The 21,045-nt window shown below is 60.4% G+C and overlaps 2 protein-coding genes across 2 annotated transcripts; both read left to right on the top strand.

The window, feature by feature from the left end:
* Window positions 1-235: 235 nt before the first annotated feature.
* Window positions 236-6,252, top strand: TEKT4 (tektin 4). The gene is made up of 6 exons (XM_032606454.1): window positions 236-858; window positions 2,902-2,972; window positions 3,298-3,441; window positions 4,035-4,257; window positions 5,000-5,154; window positions 5,968-6,252. The coding sequence occupies exons 1-6, from the start codon at window positions 325-327 to the stop codon at window positions 6,182-6,184; spliced, it is 1,344 nt and encodes a 447-aa protein (XP_032462345.1). The 5' UTR covers window positions 236-324; the 3' UTR covers window positions 6,185-6,252.
* Window positions 6,253-10,001: 3,749 nt separating this feature from the next.
* On the top strand, window positions 10,002-12,256 carry C1QTNF8 (C1q and TNF related 8). Its single transcript, XM_032606096.1, is given in 4 exon segments — window positions 10,002-10,110; window positions 10,789-10,917; window positions 10,920-10,994; window positions 11,706-12,256. Coding segments are annotated over 4 exon segments (864 nt in total).
* The last annotated feature ends 8,789 nt before the right edge of the window (window positions 12,257-21,045 follow it).

The following is a 21,045-nucleotide window of genomic DNA, read 5'->3' as shown; positions in this document are numbered from 1 at the left end:
CAGGGGTACAGCCCCACTGGAACCAGTAAGACACAGGAGACAAGAGCCTGGCCTCGGGTGTGGTGCAGATGCAGTTCCTCCAGGCAGGTGCCAGACGTGGCCAGGACAGGTGGGGCTGGGGCCTGCCTGGCCCTTTAAGAGGGCCGCGGGGGCGGGGGGGGGGGCGGATCCCTGTTGCCTAGCAACAGGAGGGCTTGGTGTGTATCTGTCTACGAGACCAGAAGCCATGTCCTGCTTGGGGACAGAGTGGCTGGAGCTGCCCTGCTGACCGTGCTGAGTGGCCCTCCTCCCTCTCCTCCCCCCCACCCCGTGCCCAGGCACACCATGGCGCAGACAGATATACTTCTGACCAAGGAGCCCGCCCCGCAAACGGTGCCAGCATGCCAGCTGCCCCGCAAGCTGTACGATGTGGCCCGAAACACAGGCGCCCACACGTCCTCGGGCCTGGCCACCGCTGGCTTCCGCACGGCCAAATACCTGGTGGATGAGTGGTTCCAGAACTGCTATGCCCGCTACCACCAGGCCTTTGCCGACCTCGACCAGTCGGAGCAGCAGCACCACGAGAGCCGGCAGCTGGTGGCCGAGACTGAGGCGCTGGCGCAGCGCACGCAGCAGGACTCCACGAAGAAGGTGGGCGAGCGCCTGAAGGACATGCACTGCTGGAAGTTGGAGCTGCAGCGCCAGGTGGAAGAGCTGGTCGCAGAGACTGACCTGCTGCTGGCCCAGAAGCAGCGGCTGGAGCGCACCCTGGATGCCACGGCCGTGCCCTTCTCCATAGCCACTGACAACCTGCAGTGCCGGGAGCGCCGCCAGCACCCCGACCTTGTGCGTGACTGCGTGGAGATGGAGCTGCTGAAGGTTTGGCCCCTCCCAGCCCCCAGAACTGCAGACCGGGCTGCCCCACCTCTCCCTAGGGAGCATGACCTTCCCTGGGCTGAGAGTGGACACCCGTATGCCCCCACGGCATGGCTGGCAGAGGCCTTGGTGCCCATGTACCACGTGGCTGCACACAGGCACAGGGAGCCTGCTCCCCTCAGCACATGCAGGGACACACAAACACATGCCCAGGCGCAGAGAAGGTGGCTCTGCTTGTAGGTGGGGGACCAGAACCGACTGGGGCCGCCCCGGCTGGGGGCAGGGGCAGGGCTCAGACCGCCCAGGGGGAGGTGCCATCCCTGGCCCCAGGAGGGTGCTGGGTCTGGCCTTCCCACAGTCTGGTCCTTATAGTGGGTGCTGGGCAAGGCCTTGCTCCCTGCAAGGTGGGCCCAGCCAGGACATGCTGGGTTGGGTGCACTGTGGCCTGGGGGCAGGTCCCAGCATGGGGGTTGAGCATGGTTGGGGGCAGGGGCTGGACTTTGGTGCTTATCCACTCACCCTAGCCCCGGGTCCAGGGTTCCTGCTCTGCCCCCTGCCCCATTATGGCTCCCACGAGGGGGTGAGGCAGGGCCCAGGCCGTGGCAGCATTCATACCTGGAATGTATATTGGGATGATTGTCTGAGGCTGAGACAGTCAGAGGCCACTGAGGCAGGGCGGGGCCTGGCCAGTACCCCATAAGCCCTGATGCCCCTCCACACACCCCCGAAAACCAGGAAGGGCCTGAGCTGAGCCTCAGGAGTGGCTAACTGAGGTTGGGATGTGGTTGGGTCATGGTGGTGCCTGCACCCACTGTGTGGTCCCTCAGTCACCCCTGGGTCCTGGCACCTGCTGAACAGCCCCTTTGGTCACCCTGGGTCATGCAAATTAAGCCTGACCCTGAGTTCCCAGAGGCAGAGCCCCCCATGCCCCGCCCCCATGCCCGTGTTGGAAATCCAGCCTCAGACCAGTGTGCAGGCGTGGATGGGATAAAGCGGGGTGGGGGCCACATGCATCCCACAAAGAGCCCTTTCCCCTCCAAACCTGGCAGGACCTGTCCTTGGGGAAGCCCCCAAAGGATCAGGGAGTCACCCAGGCCAGGCCCCTGATGCTGGCAGGGAAGAGCCTCACCTGCAAACAGGCTGTAGGCCACAGGCACTCATGAGATATGGGGGAAACAGACAGCCAGCCCAGGTGCCCGGGGACCCCCTGCAAACCCCAAGCTCAGGACAGAACCTTGAGTACCTACCTCCTCCTGGCCCCAGGCCCTTCCTCTGTCCCCCCAACACCCCACCCTCACACTCATTCACTCAAGAACCTCCCAAGGCTCTGGGAGTGAACCCTCTGCCCTGAGCCAGGTCCCCCGCCCAGCAGTACATGGACAACAAAGGGGCCAGGACAGGGAGATGGACCCACGGGTCAGAACTGGGCACGTAGGGTTTAGAGCCCAACAGAGGGGAAAATTCAAATCAGGGGGTAAGAGTTTTTCCTGCCCAGAAAGTGAAACTGTCAGGGTAGCAGGAGGAAACACAGGGTTTCCCGTTGTGTCCTTTGTCTGGGTAAGGCCTCTCTGAGCCCAAGGCCCCAAGGGGCAGCCCCAGGGGGGCTCCTGGTCCCCGGTGGCCGGGGTCCTCATAGGCTGTCGCCAGGCTGTCCAGGGGCCAGTGGGCAGGCTGGTGCCCTCAGTGTCTTGGGCAGGCTGCAGGGGTGGCCCCAGAGCCCAGGGGGTGCTAAGTGCCCAGCAAGTGGGAACCACTTCTGGGTGATCCTCCCTACAGCCCATAGAAGCCCCCAGAAGAAAAGACCCACTGCACCGCCCCAAACAGCCCAGAATAAATCCGGCGAGAAAGCCAGGCTCATGTCCCATTTCCAGGAAAGCAGCTGGGGCCCAAGGCCACCCGCAGAGGTTAGGTGCTGGCAGAGCCCCCAGTTCCACTGGGGGTCACCCCAAATCTCAGCTTCTCCTAGAGGTTTGAGAGGCTGCCTGTGGGCCCCACCAGCCTGGCTGTTCTCAGACTCTCACCAGGGACGGGGGTCTTCTTCCCCAGGAGGCAGACCTCATCCGGAACATTCAGGAGCTCCTGAAAAGGACCATGATGCAGGTCGTGAACCAGATTCGGTGGGTCTGAGTGGCCTCTAGGGCTGCCCTCAGGATGTCCCCCTACCCCTCAGGCTAGCTATGGGCAGGAAGTTGGGGTGACCCGGCCCTGAGGCTCAGAGAAGTGAGGGATTGTCCCCAGTCATAGCCAGGAGCAAGGGGCTGGGTGGAGGCACTGGGCAGGTAGGGGTGGCAGATTGCTGCATGGCCGAGGGGCCTGGGCATCCAGAACCCAGGCCAGCATCCCAGGGCCTACCCTGCCACTTGGGGGGCTTACCCTGCCCTGCGCCCAGGTGGGCCCAGCTCCCCACCCACACAGACAGCAGGCCCTGCCCGCTCTCCCCAGGATGAATCACGAGCACAAGGAAACGTGCGAGATGGACTGGTCCGACAAAGTGGAGGCCTGCAACATCGACGAGGCCTGCTGCCGCTACCACAACCAGAGCTCCGACTTGCAGTTCTACCCGCACTCCGCCAAGTTCGAGGAGAGGTGGGATCTTCCGCAGGGGCTGTGCACAAACGCCCCGCCCCCACCTGCGAGATCCCACCTGGGCTCCTAGTCCCTCCGCTGGGGATGGGCAGGCGAGCGGGACCTCGCCCAAGTGCCCAGCACACACGGTTCACCACAGGGGCTGGGGTTTGCGAGGGAGGCAGGACCCAGGGTGCGGGGCCGCCTGAGGCAGGGCGGCTGACTGCAGCTCCGCATAAGGCCGGCAGGGGGCGCTGGGCCACCACCCATCGCAACACAGCCCCAGCGTGGCGCAGAGCCCAGGGACGTAGGAGGCACTGGGGCGCGGGAACCACCGGGGGGCGCAGGAGGCACGGAAGACACGGAGTGGGGAGCTGGGGTCGCGGGGCTAGCGGGGCGGAGCTGGGGGAGCAGGAGGCCCGGGGAGCGCGCGGGGAGGCGCTCCGGGTGGCGCGGGGGGCGGGACGGGGAGTGGCGCTAGGACTGGGGGTGGTAGTTTATGCAGCGGCGCAGGGGACACCGGGCGCGGCGGGCGCGGGGAGGCCCTGCTGCAAACCGGAGCCATTGGCAGGTGCCCCCACCGACCGCGGTGCCCGCGCACTCCCTGCCCGCAGTGCCTCCACTCCCGAGACCTGGGCCAAGTTCACCCAGGAAAACCTGTACCGCGCCGAGCGCGAACGCCTGGCCTCGGTCAACCTGCGGAAGCTTGTCGACTGCATCCTGCAGGACGCATCCGAGGACTTGCGGCTGCAGTGCGACGCCGTGAACCTGGCCTTCGGGCGGCGTTGTGAGGAGCTGGAGGGCGCGCGCCACAAGCTGGAGCACTACCTGCGCGAGGTGGGGCCGCCCGGCCACGCCCATCCCGCCGCCAGACCACGCCCACCCCGCCGCCAGGCCACGCCCAGCCCACGACCTGACCTCGCCCAGGGCAGCCTCTAGGGCTGGACACCCCCTGGTAACGTAACCACAGAGAAAGACCAGGCCCAGACTGGGTAACCCAGACCACTCCTCCCCCACTGGCCACTATGCCTTTGTCACGACCTGGCCTGGCTCCTGCCCCTCCTTGGCCCCGCCCATCCTGAGGGACCCCTGAGGCAGGGCCCCCACTCCTCCCTGGGCCCTCATTAAGCTGATGAGAAACCAAGTGACATTTGGGGGTGGTGGCATTGTCACTGGAGTGACTGACCAGGGGGTGCTGCAAGCAGGAGCAAGGAGGGTGGAAGGAGGTGGGGCCTGGCTGCCTAGTGGGGTGTCCCCGGTGCTGGCCCCTGGCCTGGCAGGGCTCTGACCCTAAGCTCTCAGGGTGACTTTTGCTGCCTTTGTCTCTCCAGCTCCCGACCAGGGTCGGGGGCTGGTGACCACAGGGCTGGGGGCTCTCAGGCCAGAGCTGCTGTGCCACAAGCTTTGCTGTCCTCACCGCCCCCAGGCCTGTGGGTGCCCATGGGAAGGACGAGGTGGCCATGCACATCCTCCCTGCCTCCACTCCTCCCCCAGAGCCAGCGGACAGAGCCGCCTGCTCGACGTGGCACAGGGCTTGGGGTGTGGTGGGGGAGACCCACAGGGACTGTCCTGTGTGCAGACACTGCGGGAGATCGTGAACCAGGAGCACAATGTCGCAGCGCTGAAGCAGGCCATCAGGGACAAGGAGGCGCCTCTGAAAGTGGCCCAGACCCGCCTGTACCAGCGTTCCCACCGGCCCAACGTGGAGCTGTGCCGAGACGCTGTCCAGTTCAGGTGCCTGTCGCTGCTGGGGCTGTCCTGGGCTGGGCCTGGTCACCAACCCACCTCCGGGCTTTCCTCAGCCTCTGGGGCCCCCTTGAACTCCTCCCCTCACCCCCACACACAGCCCTGCAGATGTGAAGAGGAAAGACATTGGGCCCCACACAAGCACAACACACACACACACACACACACACACACACACACGGTTTCCACGTCCCCAACCCTGCCCCAGCATGACTGGATGCTATGCGTCCCTTGGGGGACACTGTGCCAGGCTCCTAGTGCCAGGGGCGGCCACACTCCCTGCTTCACCCTGGTGAGAAATCTCAGGGTCTGGGAGGCAGAGCTCCCCAGGCCACACGGCCGCCCTGACCATCCTGCTCATGGCCGTCCACACCTCCAATGTCACGGTGGACACACATCCCTGGCTTGAGGCGTAGGTGGGGTCACGTCTTCTGTTTTCTAACTTATTGAGCTCACAGTCGCCTTTTAAGCAGAAGTGCCCCTGCCTTGGGCATCCCTCTTTCCCTGTCCCTCAACTCCTTCAGAAAACTGGGTCCTCACTCAGCTCCAGGGGCGCCCATCTCACTTCCAGATGCCAAGAATAGAGGAATAGAAGTTCATGTGGTATCCTGGCCCGGCCCTCTCCCAGTGTGGCTGCTGGGTTTCCCTCTGGGCCTTTTGGGAGCCCTTCTATGGCCAAATGTCTTGACCAGGACCCCCAACAGGGGCCCCCAGGCTTTGACCTTGGGCCTCGCTCTCCCCACCCAGAAGGCCAGGCGTCCCAGGGCAGCCCCAACTCACCCCTTCCTCCCACCCCCGCAGGCTGGTGAGCGAGGTAGAGGAGCTGAACCTGTCCCTGGCGGCTCTGAGGGAGAAGCTTCTGGAAGCAGAGCAGTCCCTGCGCAACCTGGAGGACACGCGCATGAGCCTGGAGAAGGACATCGCTGTCAAGATGAACAGCCTCTTCATCGACCGCCAGAAGTGCATGGCCCACCGCACCCGCTACCCCACAGTCCTCCAGCTGGCCGGCTACCAGTGACCGGGTGGGCACCCTGGCGGGCGCAGAGACCCATCTCCCCCTCAAATAAAGAGCATGTTAGCTTTCTACTCAGAGAGTGTACCTGGACAGGTGGGGTTTGCCTGTTGACCCCATGTTTCAGCCATGGTGGGCCAGGAGTCTCCTGCTTGGGGCACCCCCAGTCACCACCTGGGGAGAGGGGTCAGCCAAGAACCGTCGAGGTCCCCCCTCATTGCTCACTGCTGACCACACAGGGCACAGCCAAAGCATCGACAGTTTCTCTGCTCACCTGGGCCACCTGCTGGATGCTTCAGAGGGAGTGTCACCTCCTGTCACCACTTGTCACAGGCTCTGGTGGCCGCAGTGATAACTGAAGCCCTGCTCCTTTTCCTCCATGTGCCCTGGACGCTGTCACCGGAGGCCAGCCGGCACTCCCCTCATTAGTGGGGAGTAAGCCTGGAGCAGCGGTGTCAGAACACGCTGCTGGCCCAGCTCTCCCCTGAGGGACTTGGCCCCCAGGCTGTGAGGGGCCACGCAGGGCGGGGCCTGGGGCAGTGACCGCCGGGGGAACTGTGGGACCTCTCCCTGCCACCCCCACCCGGCACAGGGTGGGCACCAGACCCTGAGCTGGGGGTGGAGGGTCAGGGCTGGAGGGGCCTCCACCCCCAGCACCTTGGTCATCTCTGTGGCCAGGCTCCTCGTCCAGCCCCCTCCTTAGCCAGCAAGTGAGTCAGGCTGGGCTGTGGGCGGGTGGGTGAGGGCCACAGAACCCTGCTGCCCACCTGGCCCCACACTCTGTGTCCGTGGTTCTGGGCAGAACTGGGCACAGCATCAGGGGCTACCCACAAGCAGGGCCAGGTGCTCTCATGGTGGCCATGAGGCCCTCTCACTGTGCCCCCTGGGGACGAGCTCCAGGCCACTGGCCCCTCGCCCATGGCAGCTCATCAACAGGACTCAGGAAGTGTCCATTAAGAGTCTGGGAGATAATAACTCGGCCGCATGCACGCCAGCCACTCAGACCCCCATTACCGCCTGAGGCCGAGGCGGGCTGGCTGTGTAGCACAGCGTCCCCACCAGCAGCTATGAGGGCCTCCTTGTCCCTGCGCCCCACCCCTGCCGGGTGGCTGCTAATGGGGAGCTAAGTGGAGGTGCTGTGCGAAGGTCATTATCTCCAAAGCTGGGAGGGCTCGGGCACAGCCCCAGGGGGCCGGGCACTCGTTGCCTGCAATTGTCTCATGACCACCCGTGAGGCTGGCACTTGTGTCCCCTTGTAGAGACAAATGACCAGGCCCTGGAGCTGATGGGTAGCTCTGGGCCACACGGTGAATTCCCGAGGCTGCGGCTGCGTCTCACTGGAGAATTAGCCTCCCTGGGGAGTCTGGCCAGATGGCTACACCCACCCACAGGGATTCGGCCCCTGCAGGAGTGGGGAGCGGGGAGTCACGGGGGGGACATCAGGGCCCTGAGGGTGGCTGAAGCCTGCGGCATTTCCATCCACCACAGAGGACACTCTGGCCACTCTGAGTCCACTGGTGCCCATTTAACAGGTTGGGAAACCGAGGTCAGACGCAGGAGGCAGCAGAGCTTGGGTGTCTGCCCTTCTCTGGGAGCCCCAGAAGCCCCAGAGACAAAAGTGGGGCAGGCAGAGAGGAGCTTCCGCAGGTTGACTGAGGCCAGTCAGCAGCTCCCGCCGGAGCCTGGACTAACCCAGCCCTGGGTGACGCCTACAGAAAGCCCTTCGTCCAGGCCACCCACATCCAAATTCCAGCAGTGGTTGCTGACAAGGCGTGGGAGGCCACCGAGCCCCACTGGAGTGTGAACTGGCATCTCAGGGAGGCCGGGGGATATCTGGGAACCGGCTCCAGCTGGCATGATCTCCCGACCACAGCCCTCACCAGCTCTGCTCCCCTTCAGCCTGGCACGAGAAGCCCCTCAGTCTTGCCCTCTACCCTCATCCTTGCCCCCTCCCTGGTCATCAGTGAGGAGTGCCAACATGGGGAGCCTGAGGGGAGAGCCGGACCCTGGGCTGTGCCTGCATGTGCAGAGGCGAGAGAGCCAGCCCCAGCTGCCCACGGCCTGTCTTCCGGCACAGCGGCCACAGCTCCCCAGGCCACATCTGTGCCTCCCTCTGCCAGGCAGCCTGGCTTGGTGGTGGTGGTGGGGTGCTTCCCAGGGAGTCACATGTCCCCGTGCTCAGAGGCTGAGGCGCCAGGCCCTGGCCCTGGACCTAGCATCCAGCTGCTCAGGCCCAGAGCAAGCATGAGGCCAGGCCCTGGTGTGGGCGTAGCCCACGCCTGCCACTGCCCGGGGGGCCCTGTGAGTCATTCCTGCCAGGGGGTTGGCATCACAGGGACACAACCTTTATCCACTGAAAGGCTGGGCTAATGCCGAGGGCCCCCAACACGGTGTCACGGCAGGCCTCTTGCCCCGCTGGGCACCGTGACCCTGGGAGGGTGCAGCGGGAGGTGGAGGCAGACACAATGGGCCTGGCCCGACGTTTCTCTCCCGTGCTTCACCCAAAAGGCTCAGCCCTCCTGTCCCAGCCAGAGACAGGAGGGCGTCACCGTCACCAGGTGGGCTCAGCACAGGCATGGTGGTCTGTCTCCCCTGACTTTGGCCTCCAGCCTCCTCACCAGCCTCCCTGACTCCTCTCTAAGTCACTGCACCCCAGAGGATGGCTGCCAGCTCATGGTTTCACCCCCAACTCCCCAGTCCCAGACACCCCAGGCCCTCAGAGCCACGCTGTGGCCCATGGGCTGTCAGGAGGATACTGGAGCCCCTGTGGCAGGGCTGCACTGACGTTGCGGCAGGTGGCAGGCTGGGCGGTGGGTGACAGGGCCACGTGAGCCTCCTGCCCGTGAGCTCTGAAGCTGGCCTGAGGCCTGTTGGTCTTGGATGGCCCAGAGGGAAGCCACGGGCACCTGGGGCGGGCATGAAAGAGCTCTTTCATGGGCCACTGGGTAGAGATGCCGGAGACCCCAGGCAGGCAGCAGCACCTAATCATGAAATGGTAACAGGGAGGGTGGGGGTGGGTGGGGGTCTTCACAGCCATCCTGAGCAGGGCCAGGTGGCCAGGATGCCTGGGACCCCAGACCTCTGGGGGAACAAGGTAAGGGCCCCAGCAACACAGGCCTGTCTGTGGAGTGGGCTCCCCAGGAGATACCCACTCCTATAAGGTTCCTCCACGGGAGGAATTCAGGAGGGTCTTGCAGAGTCCAATGGGGTTAGGGGGGTGGGTGAGGGTCTGCTAGGCTCTGAGGGGGAGGTGGTGGAGAGGAGGGCTCCCACCTGCCAGGGAAGCTCAGCCTGGGAGTGGGTCTCAGACCTACTATGTAAGAAGAAGGACCTCACCCTGGGCCGCAGTCCCCGAGGGCTTCCTGGAATAGGGAGCCTGAGTGTTTGCTCAGCATGGCTAGGGTACAGGGAAGAGTGAGGGCCCCGACCTCACACGCCTGCCCTTGCAGGAGACCAACACTGGCTGAGCCTCTCATACGTACATGGGGAAACCAGGGCAGGCAGGGCCCACTTGCCAGGGAAACTGAGGCCCAAATGATGTGGGGCTCACCCAGGGCCCCCCAGCAGCTGCTGGTTGAGCCGGAAAGTGGAGCCTCCACCTGGCGTGGATGAGCCAGGTGTCAGGCAGGGTCTTCCGAAGGAGAGGAGGTGGAGGCGAGAGGCCTAGGACTGGTAGGGCTTAAAGACCATCTTACCCACAGATGGGTGGAGGCCACATGGGGTAGCCCCCCAAGTTACCCGCAGGGGCCTGGCCTGGCCCACGGGAGGTCAGGATGAGGGTGCTGCCCTCTGCCAAGCTAGGCAGCCGGGCAGAAACTGCCTCATGTCTGACCCCAACCACCTGGGCCCCGGGCCCAGCCACCGGTGGGTGGGGTGCTGCCGTTCCCTGAAGCAGCCTAGCTGTCCCTCCCGGAGGGCTCTGGCCAGCCCAGGTGGGTGGGGGACTTAGAGGGCTGATTCAGAGCCCCCACCTCCATACAGTTCTCCCTGCATCTACCAGGTGTGGGGTCTCCAGCCATGGGGGGTTTGGACCCCGGGACTCCCCTGCTATGGACAGTTAGGGTGCCTGCCACTGCCCAGAGCTAAGGCCCTAAGGCCCCAAGGAGGGAGGCAGCTATGGGGAGGAGGGAGCAGCCCCAGAGAAGGAATCTGGAAGCACCAGCTCCCATGGGGTGGGACTGCCTTGGTCACTCACTGGGGCTCTGGAAGGGCAGGTGTGAATGGTCCCCCGTGCTGGCCCCTCCGATCGATGGTGGTCCCCAGGTGCTGTGTTAGGGGGGATGCTGGGACCACATCCAGGTCCAGGGGAAAGTGTGTGGGGATCCATTAGTGATGTCTGTCGGGGCAGGGGTCTGAGTGTCCAGGAGGGCTCTGCCAGGTGCCCTGTCTGGTGCAGGATGAGGCTCTGGCCACGCCCACTGCAGCCCCTCCAGGGGTCCCAACTGTCCATCCTCACCCAGGCAGCTCCCTGGTCCCACCAGCGCAGTCTCCCCCACACAAGGAGGCACAGTTGGGCTGCTGCGGGGGTGGGGGCTCAGCAGGGGTGTCCCCTCTCCACTCCCCATTTTCCTCCCCCACCCTCTTCCTCCCATCCTGCCCTCCCGACCCAGCCTCTGCTCTCCTGCTCCTGCTGATGCTGCCCGCAGGGGCCTGGCCTGGCCTGGGGCCACCCTGCTGGCTGTGTATGCACTGCAGCTGCCCACCCTGGCCCCTGGCTGCCCCCAGCCCGCACGCCCACACGCCCACATGAGCGATGGGGATGAGTGGGTGGGACTGCCCCACGTGCGGCCCACCATTGACATCTCGATCCTCAAAGGTGAGTGTTCCTGGAGAGGCGGCCCCAGTGCCCCCAGCCCCGCAGGGACACTCTGCAATGAGGGGCATGGGAAGAGAGGCAGGAGAGCAGGGCGACGGCCCAAGGCTAGCTCTGGGAAGGCTGGGCCCCAGGGGGGCACACAAGGGCCTGCTCTCTGCTCCCCATAGACACCTCCTCCTGTGGGAACAGGGTGCCCTGGGGAAGGGGCTGTGGACTGGGGGAGATGGTGGGGGTGGGGTGGGGTGGCAGGCGGGGCTGAGTTTTCCTTTAATCCTGCTCCCCCACCCCAAGGGGAGGTGGGAAGGGGGTCTGGGAGCAGCGCCCCCTTTGAGAGGCAAGACAGGCTGAGCTCTAAGAGGGAGGTACCCTGAAGGCTGGACGGAGGCCACACTGAGGTTGGATTTGGTTACCAACTTCCCAGGCCTCTCCTCCTTCAAAACCCAGTTCAGACACTTCCTCTGGCAGCTACTGGACCCCCATCATCCCTGCCGTCCCAGCCATCCCCATGTGACCATCTGCACAGGCCTCAGAACTGCCAGGACCTCAGGGTATGGCTTCTTTCTCATTGCCCCGTGGAGGGCGGGTTAGCGCCCACCTGACAGATGAGACTGAGGCTCACAGAGGTGAGGTCACTTGCAAGGCCGTGTGGCCAGAGAATCTGACCCTTGAAACCTTGACCAGGGGCTTCCCCTTACCCGCACACCCTCACAGGTGAGAAGGGTGAAGCAGGGGTCAGAGGCCGCTCCAGCAGGAGCAGGAAGGAGGGCCCACCCGGCTCCCAGCGCCTCCGTGGCCACAAGGGCCAGAAGGGGCAGGTGGGGCCGCTGGGCACCCTGTGCCAGCGTGCCTACGTGGCCTTCTCGGTGGGCTGGCGAGAGGGGCTGCACAGCACCAATGCCCTCCAGGCTGTGCCCTTCGACACGGAGCTGGTGGACCTGGACGGTGCCTTCGACCTGGCCTCCGGCCCCTTCCTCTGTGCCGTGCCCGGCGTCTACTTCCTGAGCCTCAACGTGCACACCAGGAATTACAAGGAGACGTACCTGCGCATCACGTGCAACTGGTGGGCCGCAGCCGTGCTGTATGCGCAGCCCAGTGAGCGCAGCAGGGTGCAGACACAGAGCCTGCTGCTGGCGCTGGCTGCGGGTGACGCTGTCTGGGTGCGCATGTTCCAGAGGGATGGCAACAACGCCATCTACAGCGAGCGCGGTGACCTCTACATCACCTTCAGCGGCCAGCTGGTCAAGCCGGACGCTGAGCTCTAGCAGCCCCCACGCCATATCCAGCCCTCAACGGCAGTCATTCCCGTAGCCCCGCAGCCCAGGACTGATGCCAGCTGAGATGGAGCACCAACTGCATGCAGACGCTGAGCTGAGCACAGGGCTGTGGCAGGAGCAGGACAGACCCGGGCCTGCCCTGCTGGAGATGACACAGACGAAGGTTTCACACCAAGACATTCAGGAAGCAGGCCCTTGTTCCGGGCACGTGGTGGGTGGGGGATGGGGGGTGGGCCGGAGCACCTCCACACACGATGGAGTTTGCTCCCCTGGTCGAGCTACTTTGCATATAAAGGTTGTGCCAGGAACCACTGTCATGGAGAGCTTTACAAAGCACCTATTGGGTGCCGGGCTGGTTGCTAGGGAGGCTGCAGGGTAGGCGGGGAAGGGGGTCAAGTGCAGATGCCGGCCCTCCTGGAGCCAACGCTAGCAGGAAGCATGATGGATTCCAGGGTGTTCGAGGGCAGCAGAGGCCACAAGACAGGATGAAATGGAGCAGGTTAGGGTGCTGGCCTGGACGGGACGGGTCTCGTCCTTGGTGAACACGCCACCAGCCCTGGTGGGCTGATTTTCTGGGGCTCAGCATCCCCTTGTCTGTCTGGAATGGGCTGGAAGGGGGAGGAAGCTCATACCTGGATGTGCACCTGAGCCCGGGGAGCCCCAGACCCCCACGGTGTCACCTCCTACTTAGGTGTGCTGATGCTGGGCCTGGCAGCAACGGGAAGTGACCAGGCTGGCCTCGTTCCTGTGGACGGGTGTGGGTAGACTTTGGCCATGCTCACTCCACAGGAAGCCCCTGTCCACCCCATGGTTGGAGCCATCAGGCTACCCCACCCTCGAGTCCACTCTGAATCTTTCCTTTCCTGCCACGTGTCCTCCGGCCACTCTGGGACCTTCTGTCCAGCCCCTGTGGCCCCATCACCTGCCGCCTCCCCTCTGGCCCTCCCCTGGCATCCCCTCCTGCAGCTGCTCCCTTCCGAATGAGGATTCTGGGCCAGTGAGGCTGCTGGGGCCCTGGCAAGAGCAGCGTCTGGAATCACCAGAGCCTGGCGAGCTGGCTGAGGTCCCGGGCCATGCAGAGGTGGCTGGAGCTGCAGGCTGGCTGTGCTGAGCAGGCCAGGGCCTTCCAGGTGCTGGACAGGCATGGGGGTTTCCACCTCAGAGTCTTGGGCCCACAGAATGCCGGCCTGGCTGATCCTGTCTCCTCATCACATCCTACCCCTGCCCCCACTCCTTCCCACCAGGAGCCCAAAGCATCCTGAGATGGATCTCTGACTGGCTGGGGGCCCCACATCCACCTGGCCCTGGCAGATCCTCTCCAGATCATCATCGGCTGATGGGGGAGGTGGGGAGGGGGTGGGGGCCCCCTCATCCTTTTCACAAACAGGCACCTCCTTGTCCCCAGGGAGGGGACACAGCGGGGATCACAGTGATCCTCCCCTGCCACCACAGAACTCAGTTATCCCTCAGGAGCATCAACCCTGAGTGAGGCTGGAGCCAGGAATGTCCCACACCCACCCGTGAACAGCAGAGCCCACCCTCCCAAACACACAGGCCAGGCCAGGCCACATCCTTGACAGGTGGGGAAACTGAGGCCTGGCAAGGGGGTGTAGACCCCCAAGCCTGTGTGGGCTGGGAGCTGGTCCCCTCCATGGACTGGGCTGTCTCCCCTAGTATGGCCTGGGACAGTGGGGGAGGCAGGAAATGGGCCCCCACTGGGGAGAGGCTGCTGGGACTCCCTGTCTGCAGGGGGAGGGGGCTTTTTTTTTAAACATCTTTATTGGAGTATAATTGCTTTACAATGGTGTGTTAGTTTCTGCTTTATAACAAAGTGAATCGGCTATATATCACCATATCTCCTCCCTCTTGCATCTCTCTCCCACCCCTCTAGGAGGTCACAAAGCACCAAGCTGATCTCCCTGTGCTATGCGGCTGCTTCCCACTAGCTAGCTATTTTACATTTGGTAGTGTATATATGTCCATGCCACTCTCTCACTTTGTCCCAGCTTACCCTTCCCCCTCCCTGTGTCCTCAAGTCCATTCTCTACGTCTGCGTCTTTACTCCTATCCTGCCCCTAGGTTCTTCAGAACCTTTTTTTTTTTTTTAGATTCTATATATATGTGTTAGCATACGGTATTTGTTTTTCTCTTTCTGACTTACTTCACTCTGTATGAGTGGATGTAGGTCCATCCACCTCACTACAAATAACTCAATTTCATTTCTTTTTATGGCTGAGTAATATCCATTGTATATATGTGCCACATCTTCTTTATCCATTCATCTGTGGATGGACACTTAGTTTGCTTCCATGTCCTGGCTATTGTAAGTAGAGCTGCAATGAACATTGTGGTACATGACTCTTGTTGAATTATGGTTTTCTCAGGGTATATGCTCAGTAGTGGGATTGCTGGGTCATATGGTAGTTCTATTTTTAGTTTTGTAAGGAACCTCCATACTGTTCTCCATAGTGGCTGTATCAATTTACATTCCCACCAACAGTGCAAGAGGGTTCCCTTTTCTCCACACCCTCTCCAGCATTTACTGTTTGTAGATTTTTTGATGATGGCCATTCTGACCGATGTGAAGTGATACCTCATTGTAGTTCTGATTTGCATTTCTCTAATGATTAGTGATGTTGAGCATCCTTTCATGTGTTTGTTGGCAGTCTGTATATCTTCTTTGGAGAAATGTCTATTTAGGTCTTCTGCCCATTTTTGGATTGGGTTTTTTGTTTTTTTGATATTGAGCTACATGAGCTGCTTGTAAATTTTGGAGATGAATCCTTTGTCTGTTGCTTCATTTGCAAATATTTTCTCCCATTCTGAGGGTTGTCTTTTCGTCTTGTTTATGGTTTCCTTTGCTGTGCAAAAGGTTTTAAGTTTCATTAGGTTCCATTTGTTTATTTTTGTTTTTATTTCCATTTCTCTTGGAGGTGGGTCAAAAAGGATCTTGCTGTGATTTATGTCATAGAGTGTTCTGCCTATGTTTTCCTCTAAGAGTTTTATAGTGTCTGGCCTTACATTTAGGTCTTTAATCCATTTTGAATTTATTTTTGTGTATGGTGTTAGGGAGTGTTCCAATTTCATTCTTTTACATGTAGCTGTCCCGTTTTCCCAGCACCACTTATTGAAGAGGCTGTCTTTTCTCCATTGTATATTCTTGCCTCCTTTATCAAAAATAAGGTGACCATATGTGCGTGGGTTTACCTCTGGGCTTTCTATCCTGTTCCATTGATCTATATTTCTGTTTTTGTGCCAGTACCATACTGTCATGATTACTGTAGCTTTGTAGTATTGTCTGAAATCTGGGAGCGTGATTCCTCCAGCTCCATTTTTCTTTCTCAAGATTGCTTTGGCTGTTTGGGGTCTTTTGTGTTTCCATACAAATTATGAAATTTTTTGTTCTGGTTCTGTGAAAAATGCCATTGGTAGTTTGACAGGGATTGCATTGAATCTGTAGATTGCTTCCGGTAGTATAGTCATTTTCACAATGTTGATTTTTCCAATCCAAGAACATGGTATATCTCTCCATCTGTTTGTATCATCTTTAGTTTCTTTCATCAGAGTCTTATAGTTTTCTGCATACAGGTCTTTTGTCTCCTTAGGTAGGTTTATTCCTAGATATTTTATTCTTTTTGTTGCAATGGTAAATGGGAGTGTTTCCTTAATTTCTCTTTCAGATTTTTCATCATTAGTGTATAGGAATGCCAGAGATTTCTGTGCATTAATTTTGTATCCTGCTACTTTACCTAATTCACTGATTAGCTCTAGTAGTTTTCTGGTAGCATCTTTAGGATTCTCTATGTATAGTATCGTGTCATCTGCAAACAGTGACAGCTTTACTTCTTCTTTTCTGACTTGGATTCCTTTTATTTCTTTTTCTTCTCAGATTGCTGTGGGTAAAACTTCCAAAACTATGTTGAATAATGGTGAGAGTGGATACCCTTGTCTTGTTCCTGATCCTAGAGGAAATGTTTTCAGTTTTTCACCATTGAGAACGATGTTGGCTGTGGGTTTGTCATATATAGCCTTTATTACGTTGAGGTAAGTTGGGAGGGGGCTTTCTGTCAGCAGCCCACCCCAGGGCCTGGGCCTGCAGCCTCCCTTGAGGGCTGTGACAGTCCCACCGAGGCTGGATCTCGGCCAGCTCTGGACCAGGATAGGGGCTCCTGGCATCCCAGGTATGAGACCCTCGCATCCCACGTGCAGGCCCTACAGCCCCATGAGGAAGCTGAGACTCAGAGGCATGGGTCCCTGAGCTCAGGCCTGGGCAGGGCAGGCCTGTGACTCCAGACCCCAAGCACAGGCAGGGGTCTGTACCACAAGATGCATAGCATCAGGGTCTCAAAGGGATTCCTGCCCCCAGGAGCCCCAAGGCCCGACTAGGCCCAGCCGTGGCACATGGCAGGTGGCAGCAAGACTCTGGGGGGCTTGTTACAGCCAAAGGGTCGGGGGTTGGAGTAGGACATTCTGACTGGTGAGGCCCTGGCCCCACTAGAGACTGGAGGGTGCTGGGTGGGACCTCGGGAAGCCAGAGGAAAGGCCGGGACCCCTCTCCCCCATCCACATCCTGGGACCTGGCCCCTCCCGGGATGCTGAGTTGGGCTGAAAAGCCTCAGGCTGCACTTTGGCCCTTTGGCCTGTGTCCTTTTATGGCTGGAATAGCTGGACACGCCCAAGGTGCTTGGCAACCATCAGGGCATCAGGAGCCACTTCAGAGCGCTAATGGGGGCCGTGGTGGCTGGGAAGGTTCCATTGTAGAGATAAAGGTGCCCGAACAGGAGTGCGGGGGGTTGGAAGGACCCCAGTGTCCCTCTCTCCTCCCAGGTCCTGGACTCCCCTGCCACCCTGACAGGGACCCAGACCCACTGCATGCTGCAGGCCAACCTGGCCGGGCAGGGCCAGGAGAGCAGCCCCTGTCCAGCAGCTTCAGACAAAGCCTGGGCTCTTTCTGGCTCCTTGTGTGGCCTCAGCTCCCCTGTCCGGCATCAGGGTGCAGAGCCCTCCATGCTGTACTGGGCCCTGAGGGTGCAGGGCCAGGGTGGGCATTCCTGTGAAGGCTTCAGACCCCATGGCTGCTCGGCCTCGGTCTCACTCACTCTGTCCACGGTGCCTGGAAGGGAGGTGCTGGGGCAGCTTGGCTGAGTCTCCCGGGACAGACCCTGCTCCCAGCTGGTGACCCAAGAGAGCAGAGCAGGTCAGGCCAGAGGGTGTCTGACCAACTCCAAATCCAAGGCCACCCCCCATGCTCAGAGAACCAGGGGCAGGGTGGGGGCTCCCCTTAGTGTGGCCGAGAACCCCTCGGAGGCAGCCGGCCAGCGCCTCAGAGCACAGGGATGTGCCAGGGGACACTGTGGGTGGGTCCAGGGCAAGGCGGCGGTGCCTGCATGCCCCCAGCCCAGGTTTATTTAAAAACAGCGACTGAGAACAGGGTAGGATAAGGTGAAGTTGTTAATCTCTGCAAAGTGATGAGCGGCCCGAGACTCAGAAATCCACATGCCCAGGCTGCCGCCCTGACCACTTAGGAGATGAGAAGGGAAATGGCCCCAGTCAGAGCAGCAGCCTCTAGGCACCCTCTGCGGGGCCTCGGTGGAATCAGGACTGGCCTGCTGCAGGAGAAGAAAGCTGGAAAAGACTAGAATACAGGGCAGCCTGAGAGATGGATCCTGCGGGAGCCAGTTTCCCATATCAGTTTATCCATTTGGTGGAATTCCAACAAAACACCCATTTTTAAAACTTGGGTGAAATTCATATACCATAAAATCTACCATTTTAAAGTGAACAATACAGTGGCATTTAGTACATTCACAATGTCGTGCAACCCACATCTCTATCTGGTTCCAGAACGTTTTCATCACCCCACAGAAATCCCGAACCCGCGAGCTGGCACTCCCCGCCCCCGCCCCCAGCACCTGCTTTCTGTCTATGGATTTGCCGCTTCTGGACATTTTGTGTAAGTGGAATCACATACTCTGTGGCCTCTCGTGTCCATCCGTGTTGTAGTGTGTGCTGGCACCTCACCCCTTGCCATGGCTGAGGGGTACCCCGCTGTGCGGATGGACCACGGTTTTTGCCTGTTCACCTGTTGATAAACATTCAGGCTGTTCCCACTGTTTGGCTATTGTTTGTGCTATGGTGAACACCTGCGTGTAACACCCATTTTCTAACTTTGTAAAGTAGTGTTGAAGGGCGCTTGGAGGAATGGGTAGGCAGGAACCAGCTCAGTTCCGTGTGCTCTCTCGGACATGGAAACAGATTTGGAAGATATGGTGATGAGTGCAGTGACCACCAGGCAGACAACAAGAACCCCCAGAGGCCAGTCACCCAGGGGACAAGAGCCCGAGGTACAAGCGGGGTTGGGATGAGGGGGCGTTTGCGTTCAAGGGTCACCTCATGGACTAAAGCAGATATCAGTGAAGTAAAGAGTTGTCAGCAATACAACCATTAAAAATATGTGGGACACACACAATGCACAACAGCCAAAAAGTGGGAACATCCAGGTTATCTATCGATGATGAACCAATAAAGTGTTGTTGGTCCCTCCATACACATTTTATGGAGTGTGTATTGTACCACAACTAAAAAATACGTGGGAATATTTAGCTAATTTCTGGATAGGAAAGACATTTTTTTTTTAAAAAAAGGAGGAATTTCCCAAGCAGAAGAGGGATAGGTTTGATTTTGTAAAAATAGAAAATATTGTTCTACATCAGTCCTGAAGCCAAAACTCACGACGCTAGGAAGTGCTCCTGCCTTGGGGAGAGCAAGGGTGGGGTTCCTGCCTTCTAATGAGCCCCCAGATGGACGGAGAAATCTTGAGAGGACAGGAGATTCATCCGTGAAGGAAGGAGTGCTCCTTCTATACCGACCACCAAGGGCATCGCGTCCAGATATTGTTTCCAAGCGCCATCACCACCATCATCTGTGTCCCTCAAGGAACCCATGGGCCGGGCCTCGTGGGCCCCAGCAGGGTGGCTCCAGAGGACACATGGGCAGACAGGTCCACTGTCCAGAGGGCCGAGAAGGCCGCAGCCATGGGTCAGGAGAAGGAAACCCAGCAGCGCAGCTCAGGGGAGCCTGGGTCCCCTCCCCTTTGCATCAACAGCTTCCAGATCCTGCCTGGTCCCAGGCACCCCTCAGCATGGCCCCTGGGGGCTCAGCTAGGAGGGAGAGTGGGACCCGGGCTCCAGTGTGGGGAGAGGTCGGGGGACCCTGGAAGCTGACCCTCATCCTAGGGCCGCCCTCTCAGGCCTGATGACCACAAGGGCACGGACCCCTACGGACCAGGCCACCTTTCAGGTGCCCAGCAATGGGAGCCTGGCAGCGTGTGGGAAGGGGAAGGGGAGAGGGTGGGCACTCTGTCCCCAGAACGGCTGCTGCCTTCGGCTGCAGGAGGGCCGTGGGTCTCCTTGTCCTGAGAGCCCCATCCCCCACCCGCCAGGTGGTAAAACTACCCACCCACCACTCTGCAAAACATCCTTTAATTAAACCCTCCTCAAACTGCCCAAACGGAGGGGACACCTGTTTCCTGGGGGGCGGGGGGGTGGGTGGGACAATTGGGGGCGCGGGGAGCCACTCAGGGTGGGAGCAGAAGGGAATCATGGCCAGTCCCCACTGCCCAGCGGTCAGGTTCCTCCATCTGGAGAGCCGGCCCCTGTGGATGGCACCAGGAGGACCATGCCCCTCCCCCTACTGGGGTGCCCCAGTGCCTACACCCACAGGCCCAGCGCCCTATACCCCGCAGCCACGGTCAGCTGTCTGTGCAGATGTCACGGAAGAGAGTGGCTGAGAAAGGGCCTCAATCCCCCTCCCCAGAGGCAGGGGCCAGGGGAGGGAGGTTTGCTCGGGCAGAGACACTGCTGCCCCCAGTGTGGGGACCCACGCAGATGGAGCCCCCAGACCCCCATCAGTGCAGATACAACAAATGCATAGCTGTCACCACCACGTCCAGATATGCAGCCTGAGGGAGTGGGGAGGGGGTGGGCCTGGGACAGGGAGGAGCAAGGGCCCTGGAGAGGGGTGAGAGCTCGGGGAGGGAAAGATGGAGACGGTGACCCCAGTCAGGCTCCTGGATAGTCATTGGACCTTCAAGGTAAGGACCCCAACTGGACAGAGCCGCCATCACTCAATTATCAATCAATTATCACATCAATCAGTTATTCATTCAGCAAACACACTTCAGGTTCATGGTGGCCAGACCAGCCCTCAGGAGCCAGGATAGCATGGGCCAGTCTGTACAGGACAGCAGCGGAGGGGAGGCAGCACTTTAGGGCTGGGATCCCCCATCAGCCAGGATGGAGGGGGGTCATGGACCCAGCAGTCTCTCCAGGTCCTCAGCCCACCCAGTCCTTGAAGTCCAGGGTTCTGCTGGGGCCCTGACAGGTGACCAGCCAAGACCCTATTCTCAACGTCGATCACCTCCCTGACACCCCCAAAGGGTGTCCCAGCTCTCAGCCCCCAGATTCCTGTGGGAAGTTCTTCCTGGTGTCTACCCATGGTCTGCCCTCCTCCTGTCCCAAAATGCCCAAGAGGGTGGGCCCTTCCTGACACTTCCTTGGGGCCCTACCCAGGGCACGCCTCACTCAGCCCTCAGGGTGGGCCAGCCTTGGTCTCCCTCACTGTGGGGCTACAATACCGGCTCTGCCTGTGGGGGCTGCACCTCTGTCACCCACCCCTCCCACCCTGCACCCCCCCTGCCTGGCAAACAGCCCCCCCCATCCCGATCCCAGAGGAAGCCTCACCCTGCCCCGCAGGCCGGATTTCCTGAGTAAGGTCAC

The sequence above is a fragment of the Phocoena sinus genome, chromosome 15 (genome assembly GCF_008692025.1).
Source record: "Phocoena sinus isolate mPhoSin1 chromosome 15, mPhoSin1.pri, whole genome shotgun sequence".
NCBI lineage: Eukaryota > Metazoa > Chordata > Mammalia > Artiodactyla > Phocoenidae > Phocoena > Phocoena sinus.
The sequence above is the reverse complement of the archived record's forward strand: the minus strand, read 5'-3'. Positions and strand labels throughout refer to the sequence as shown.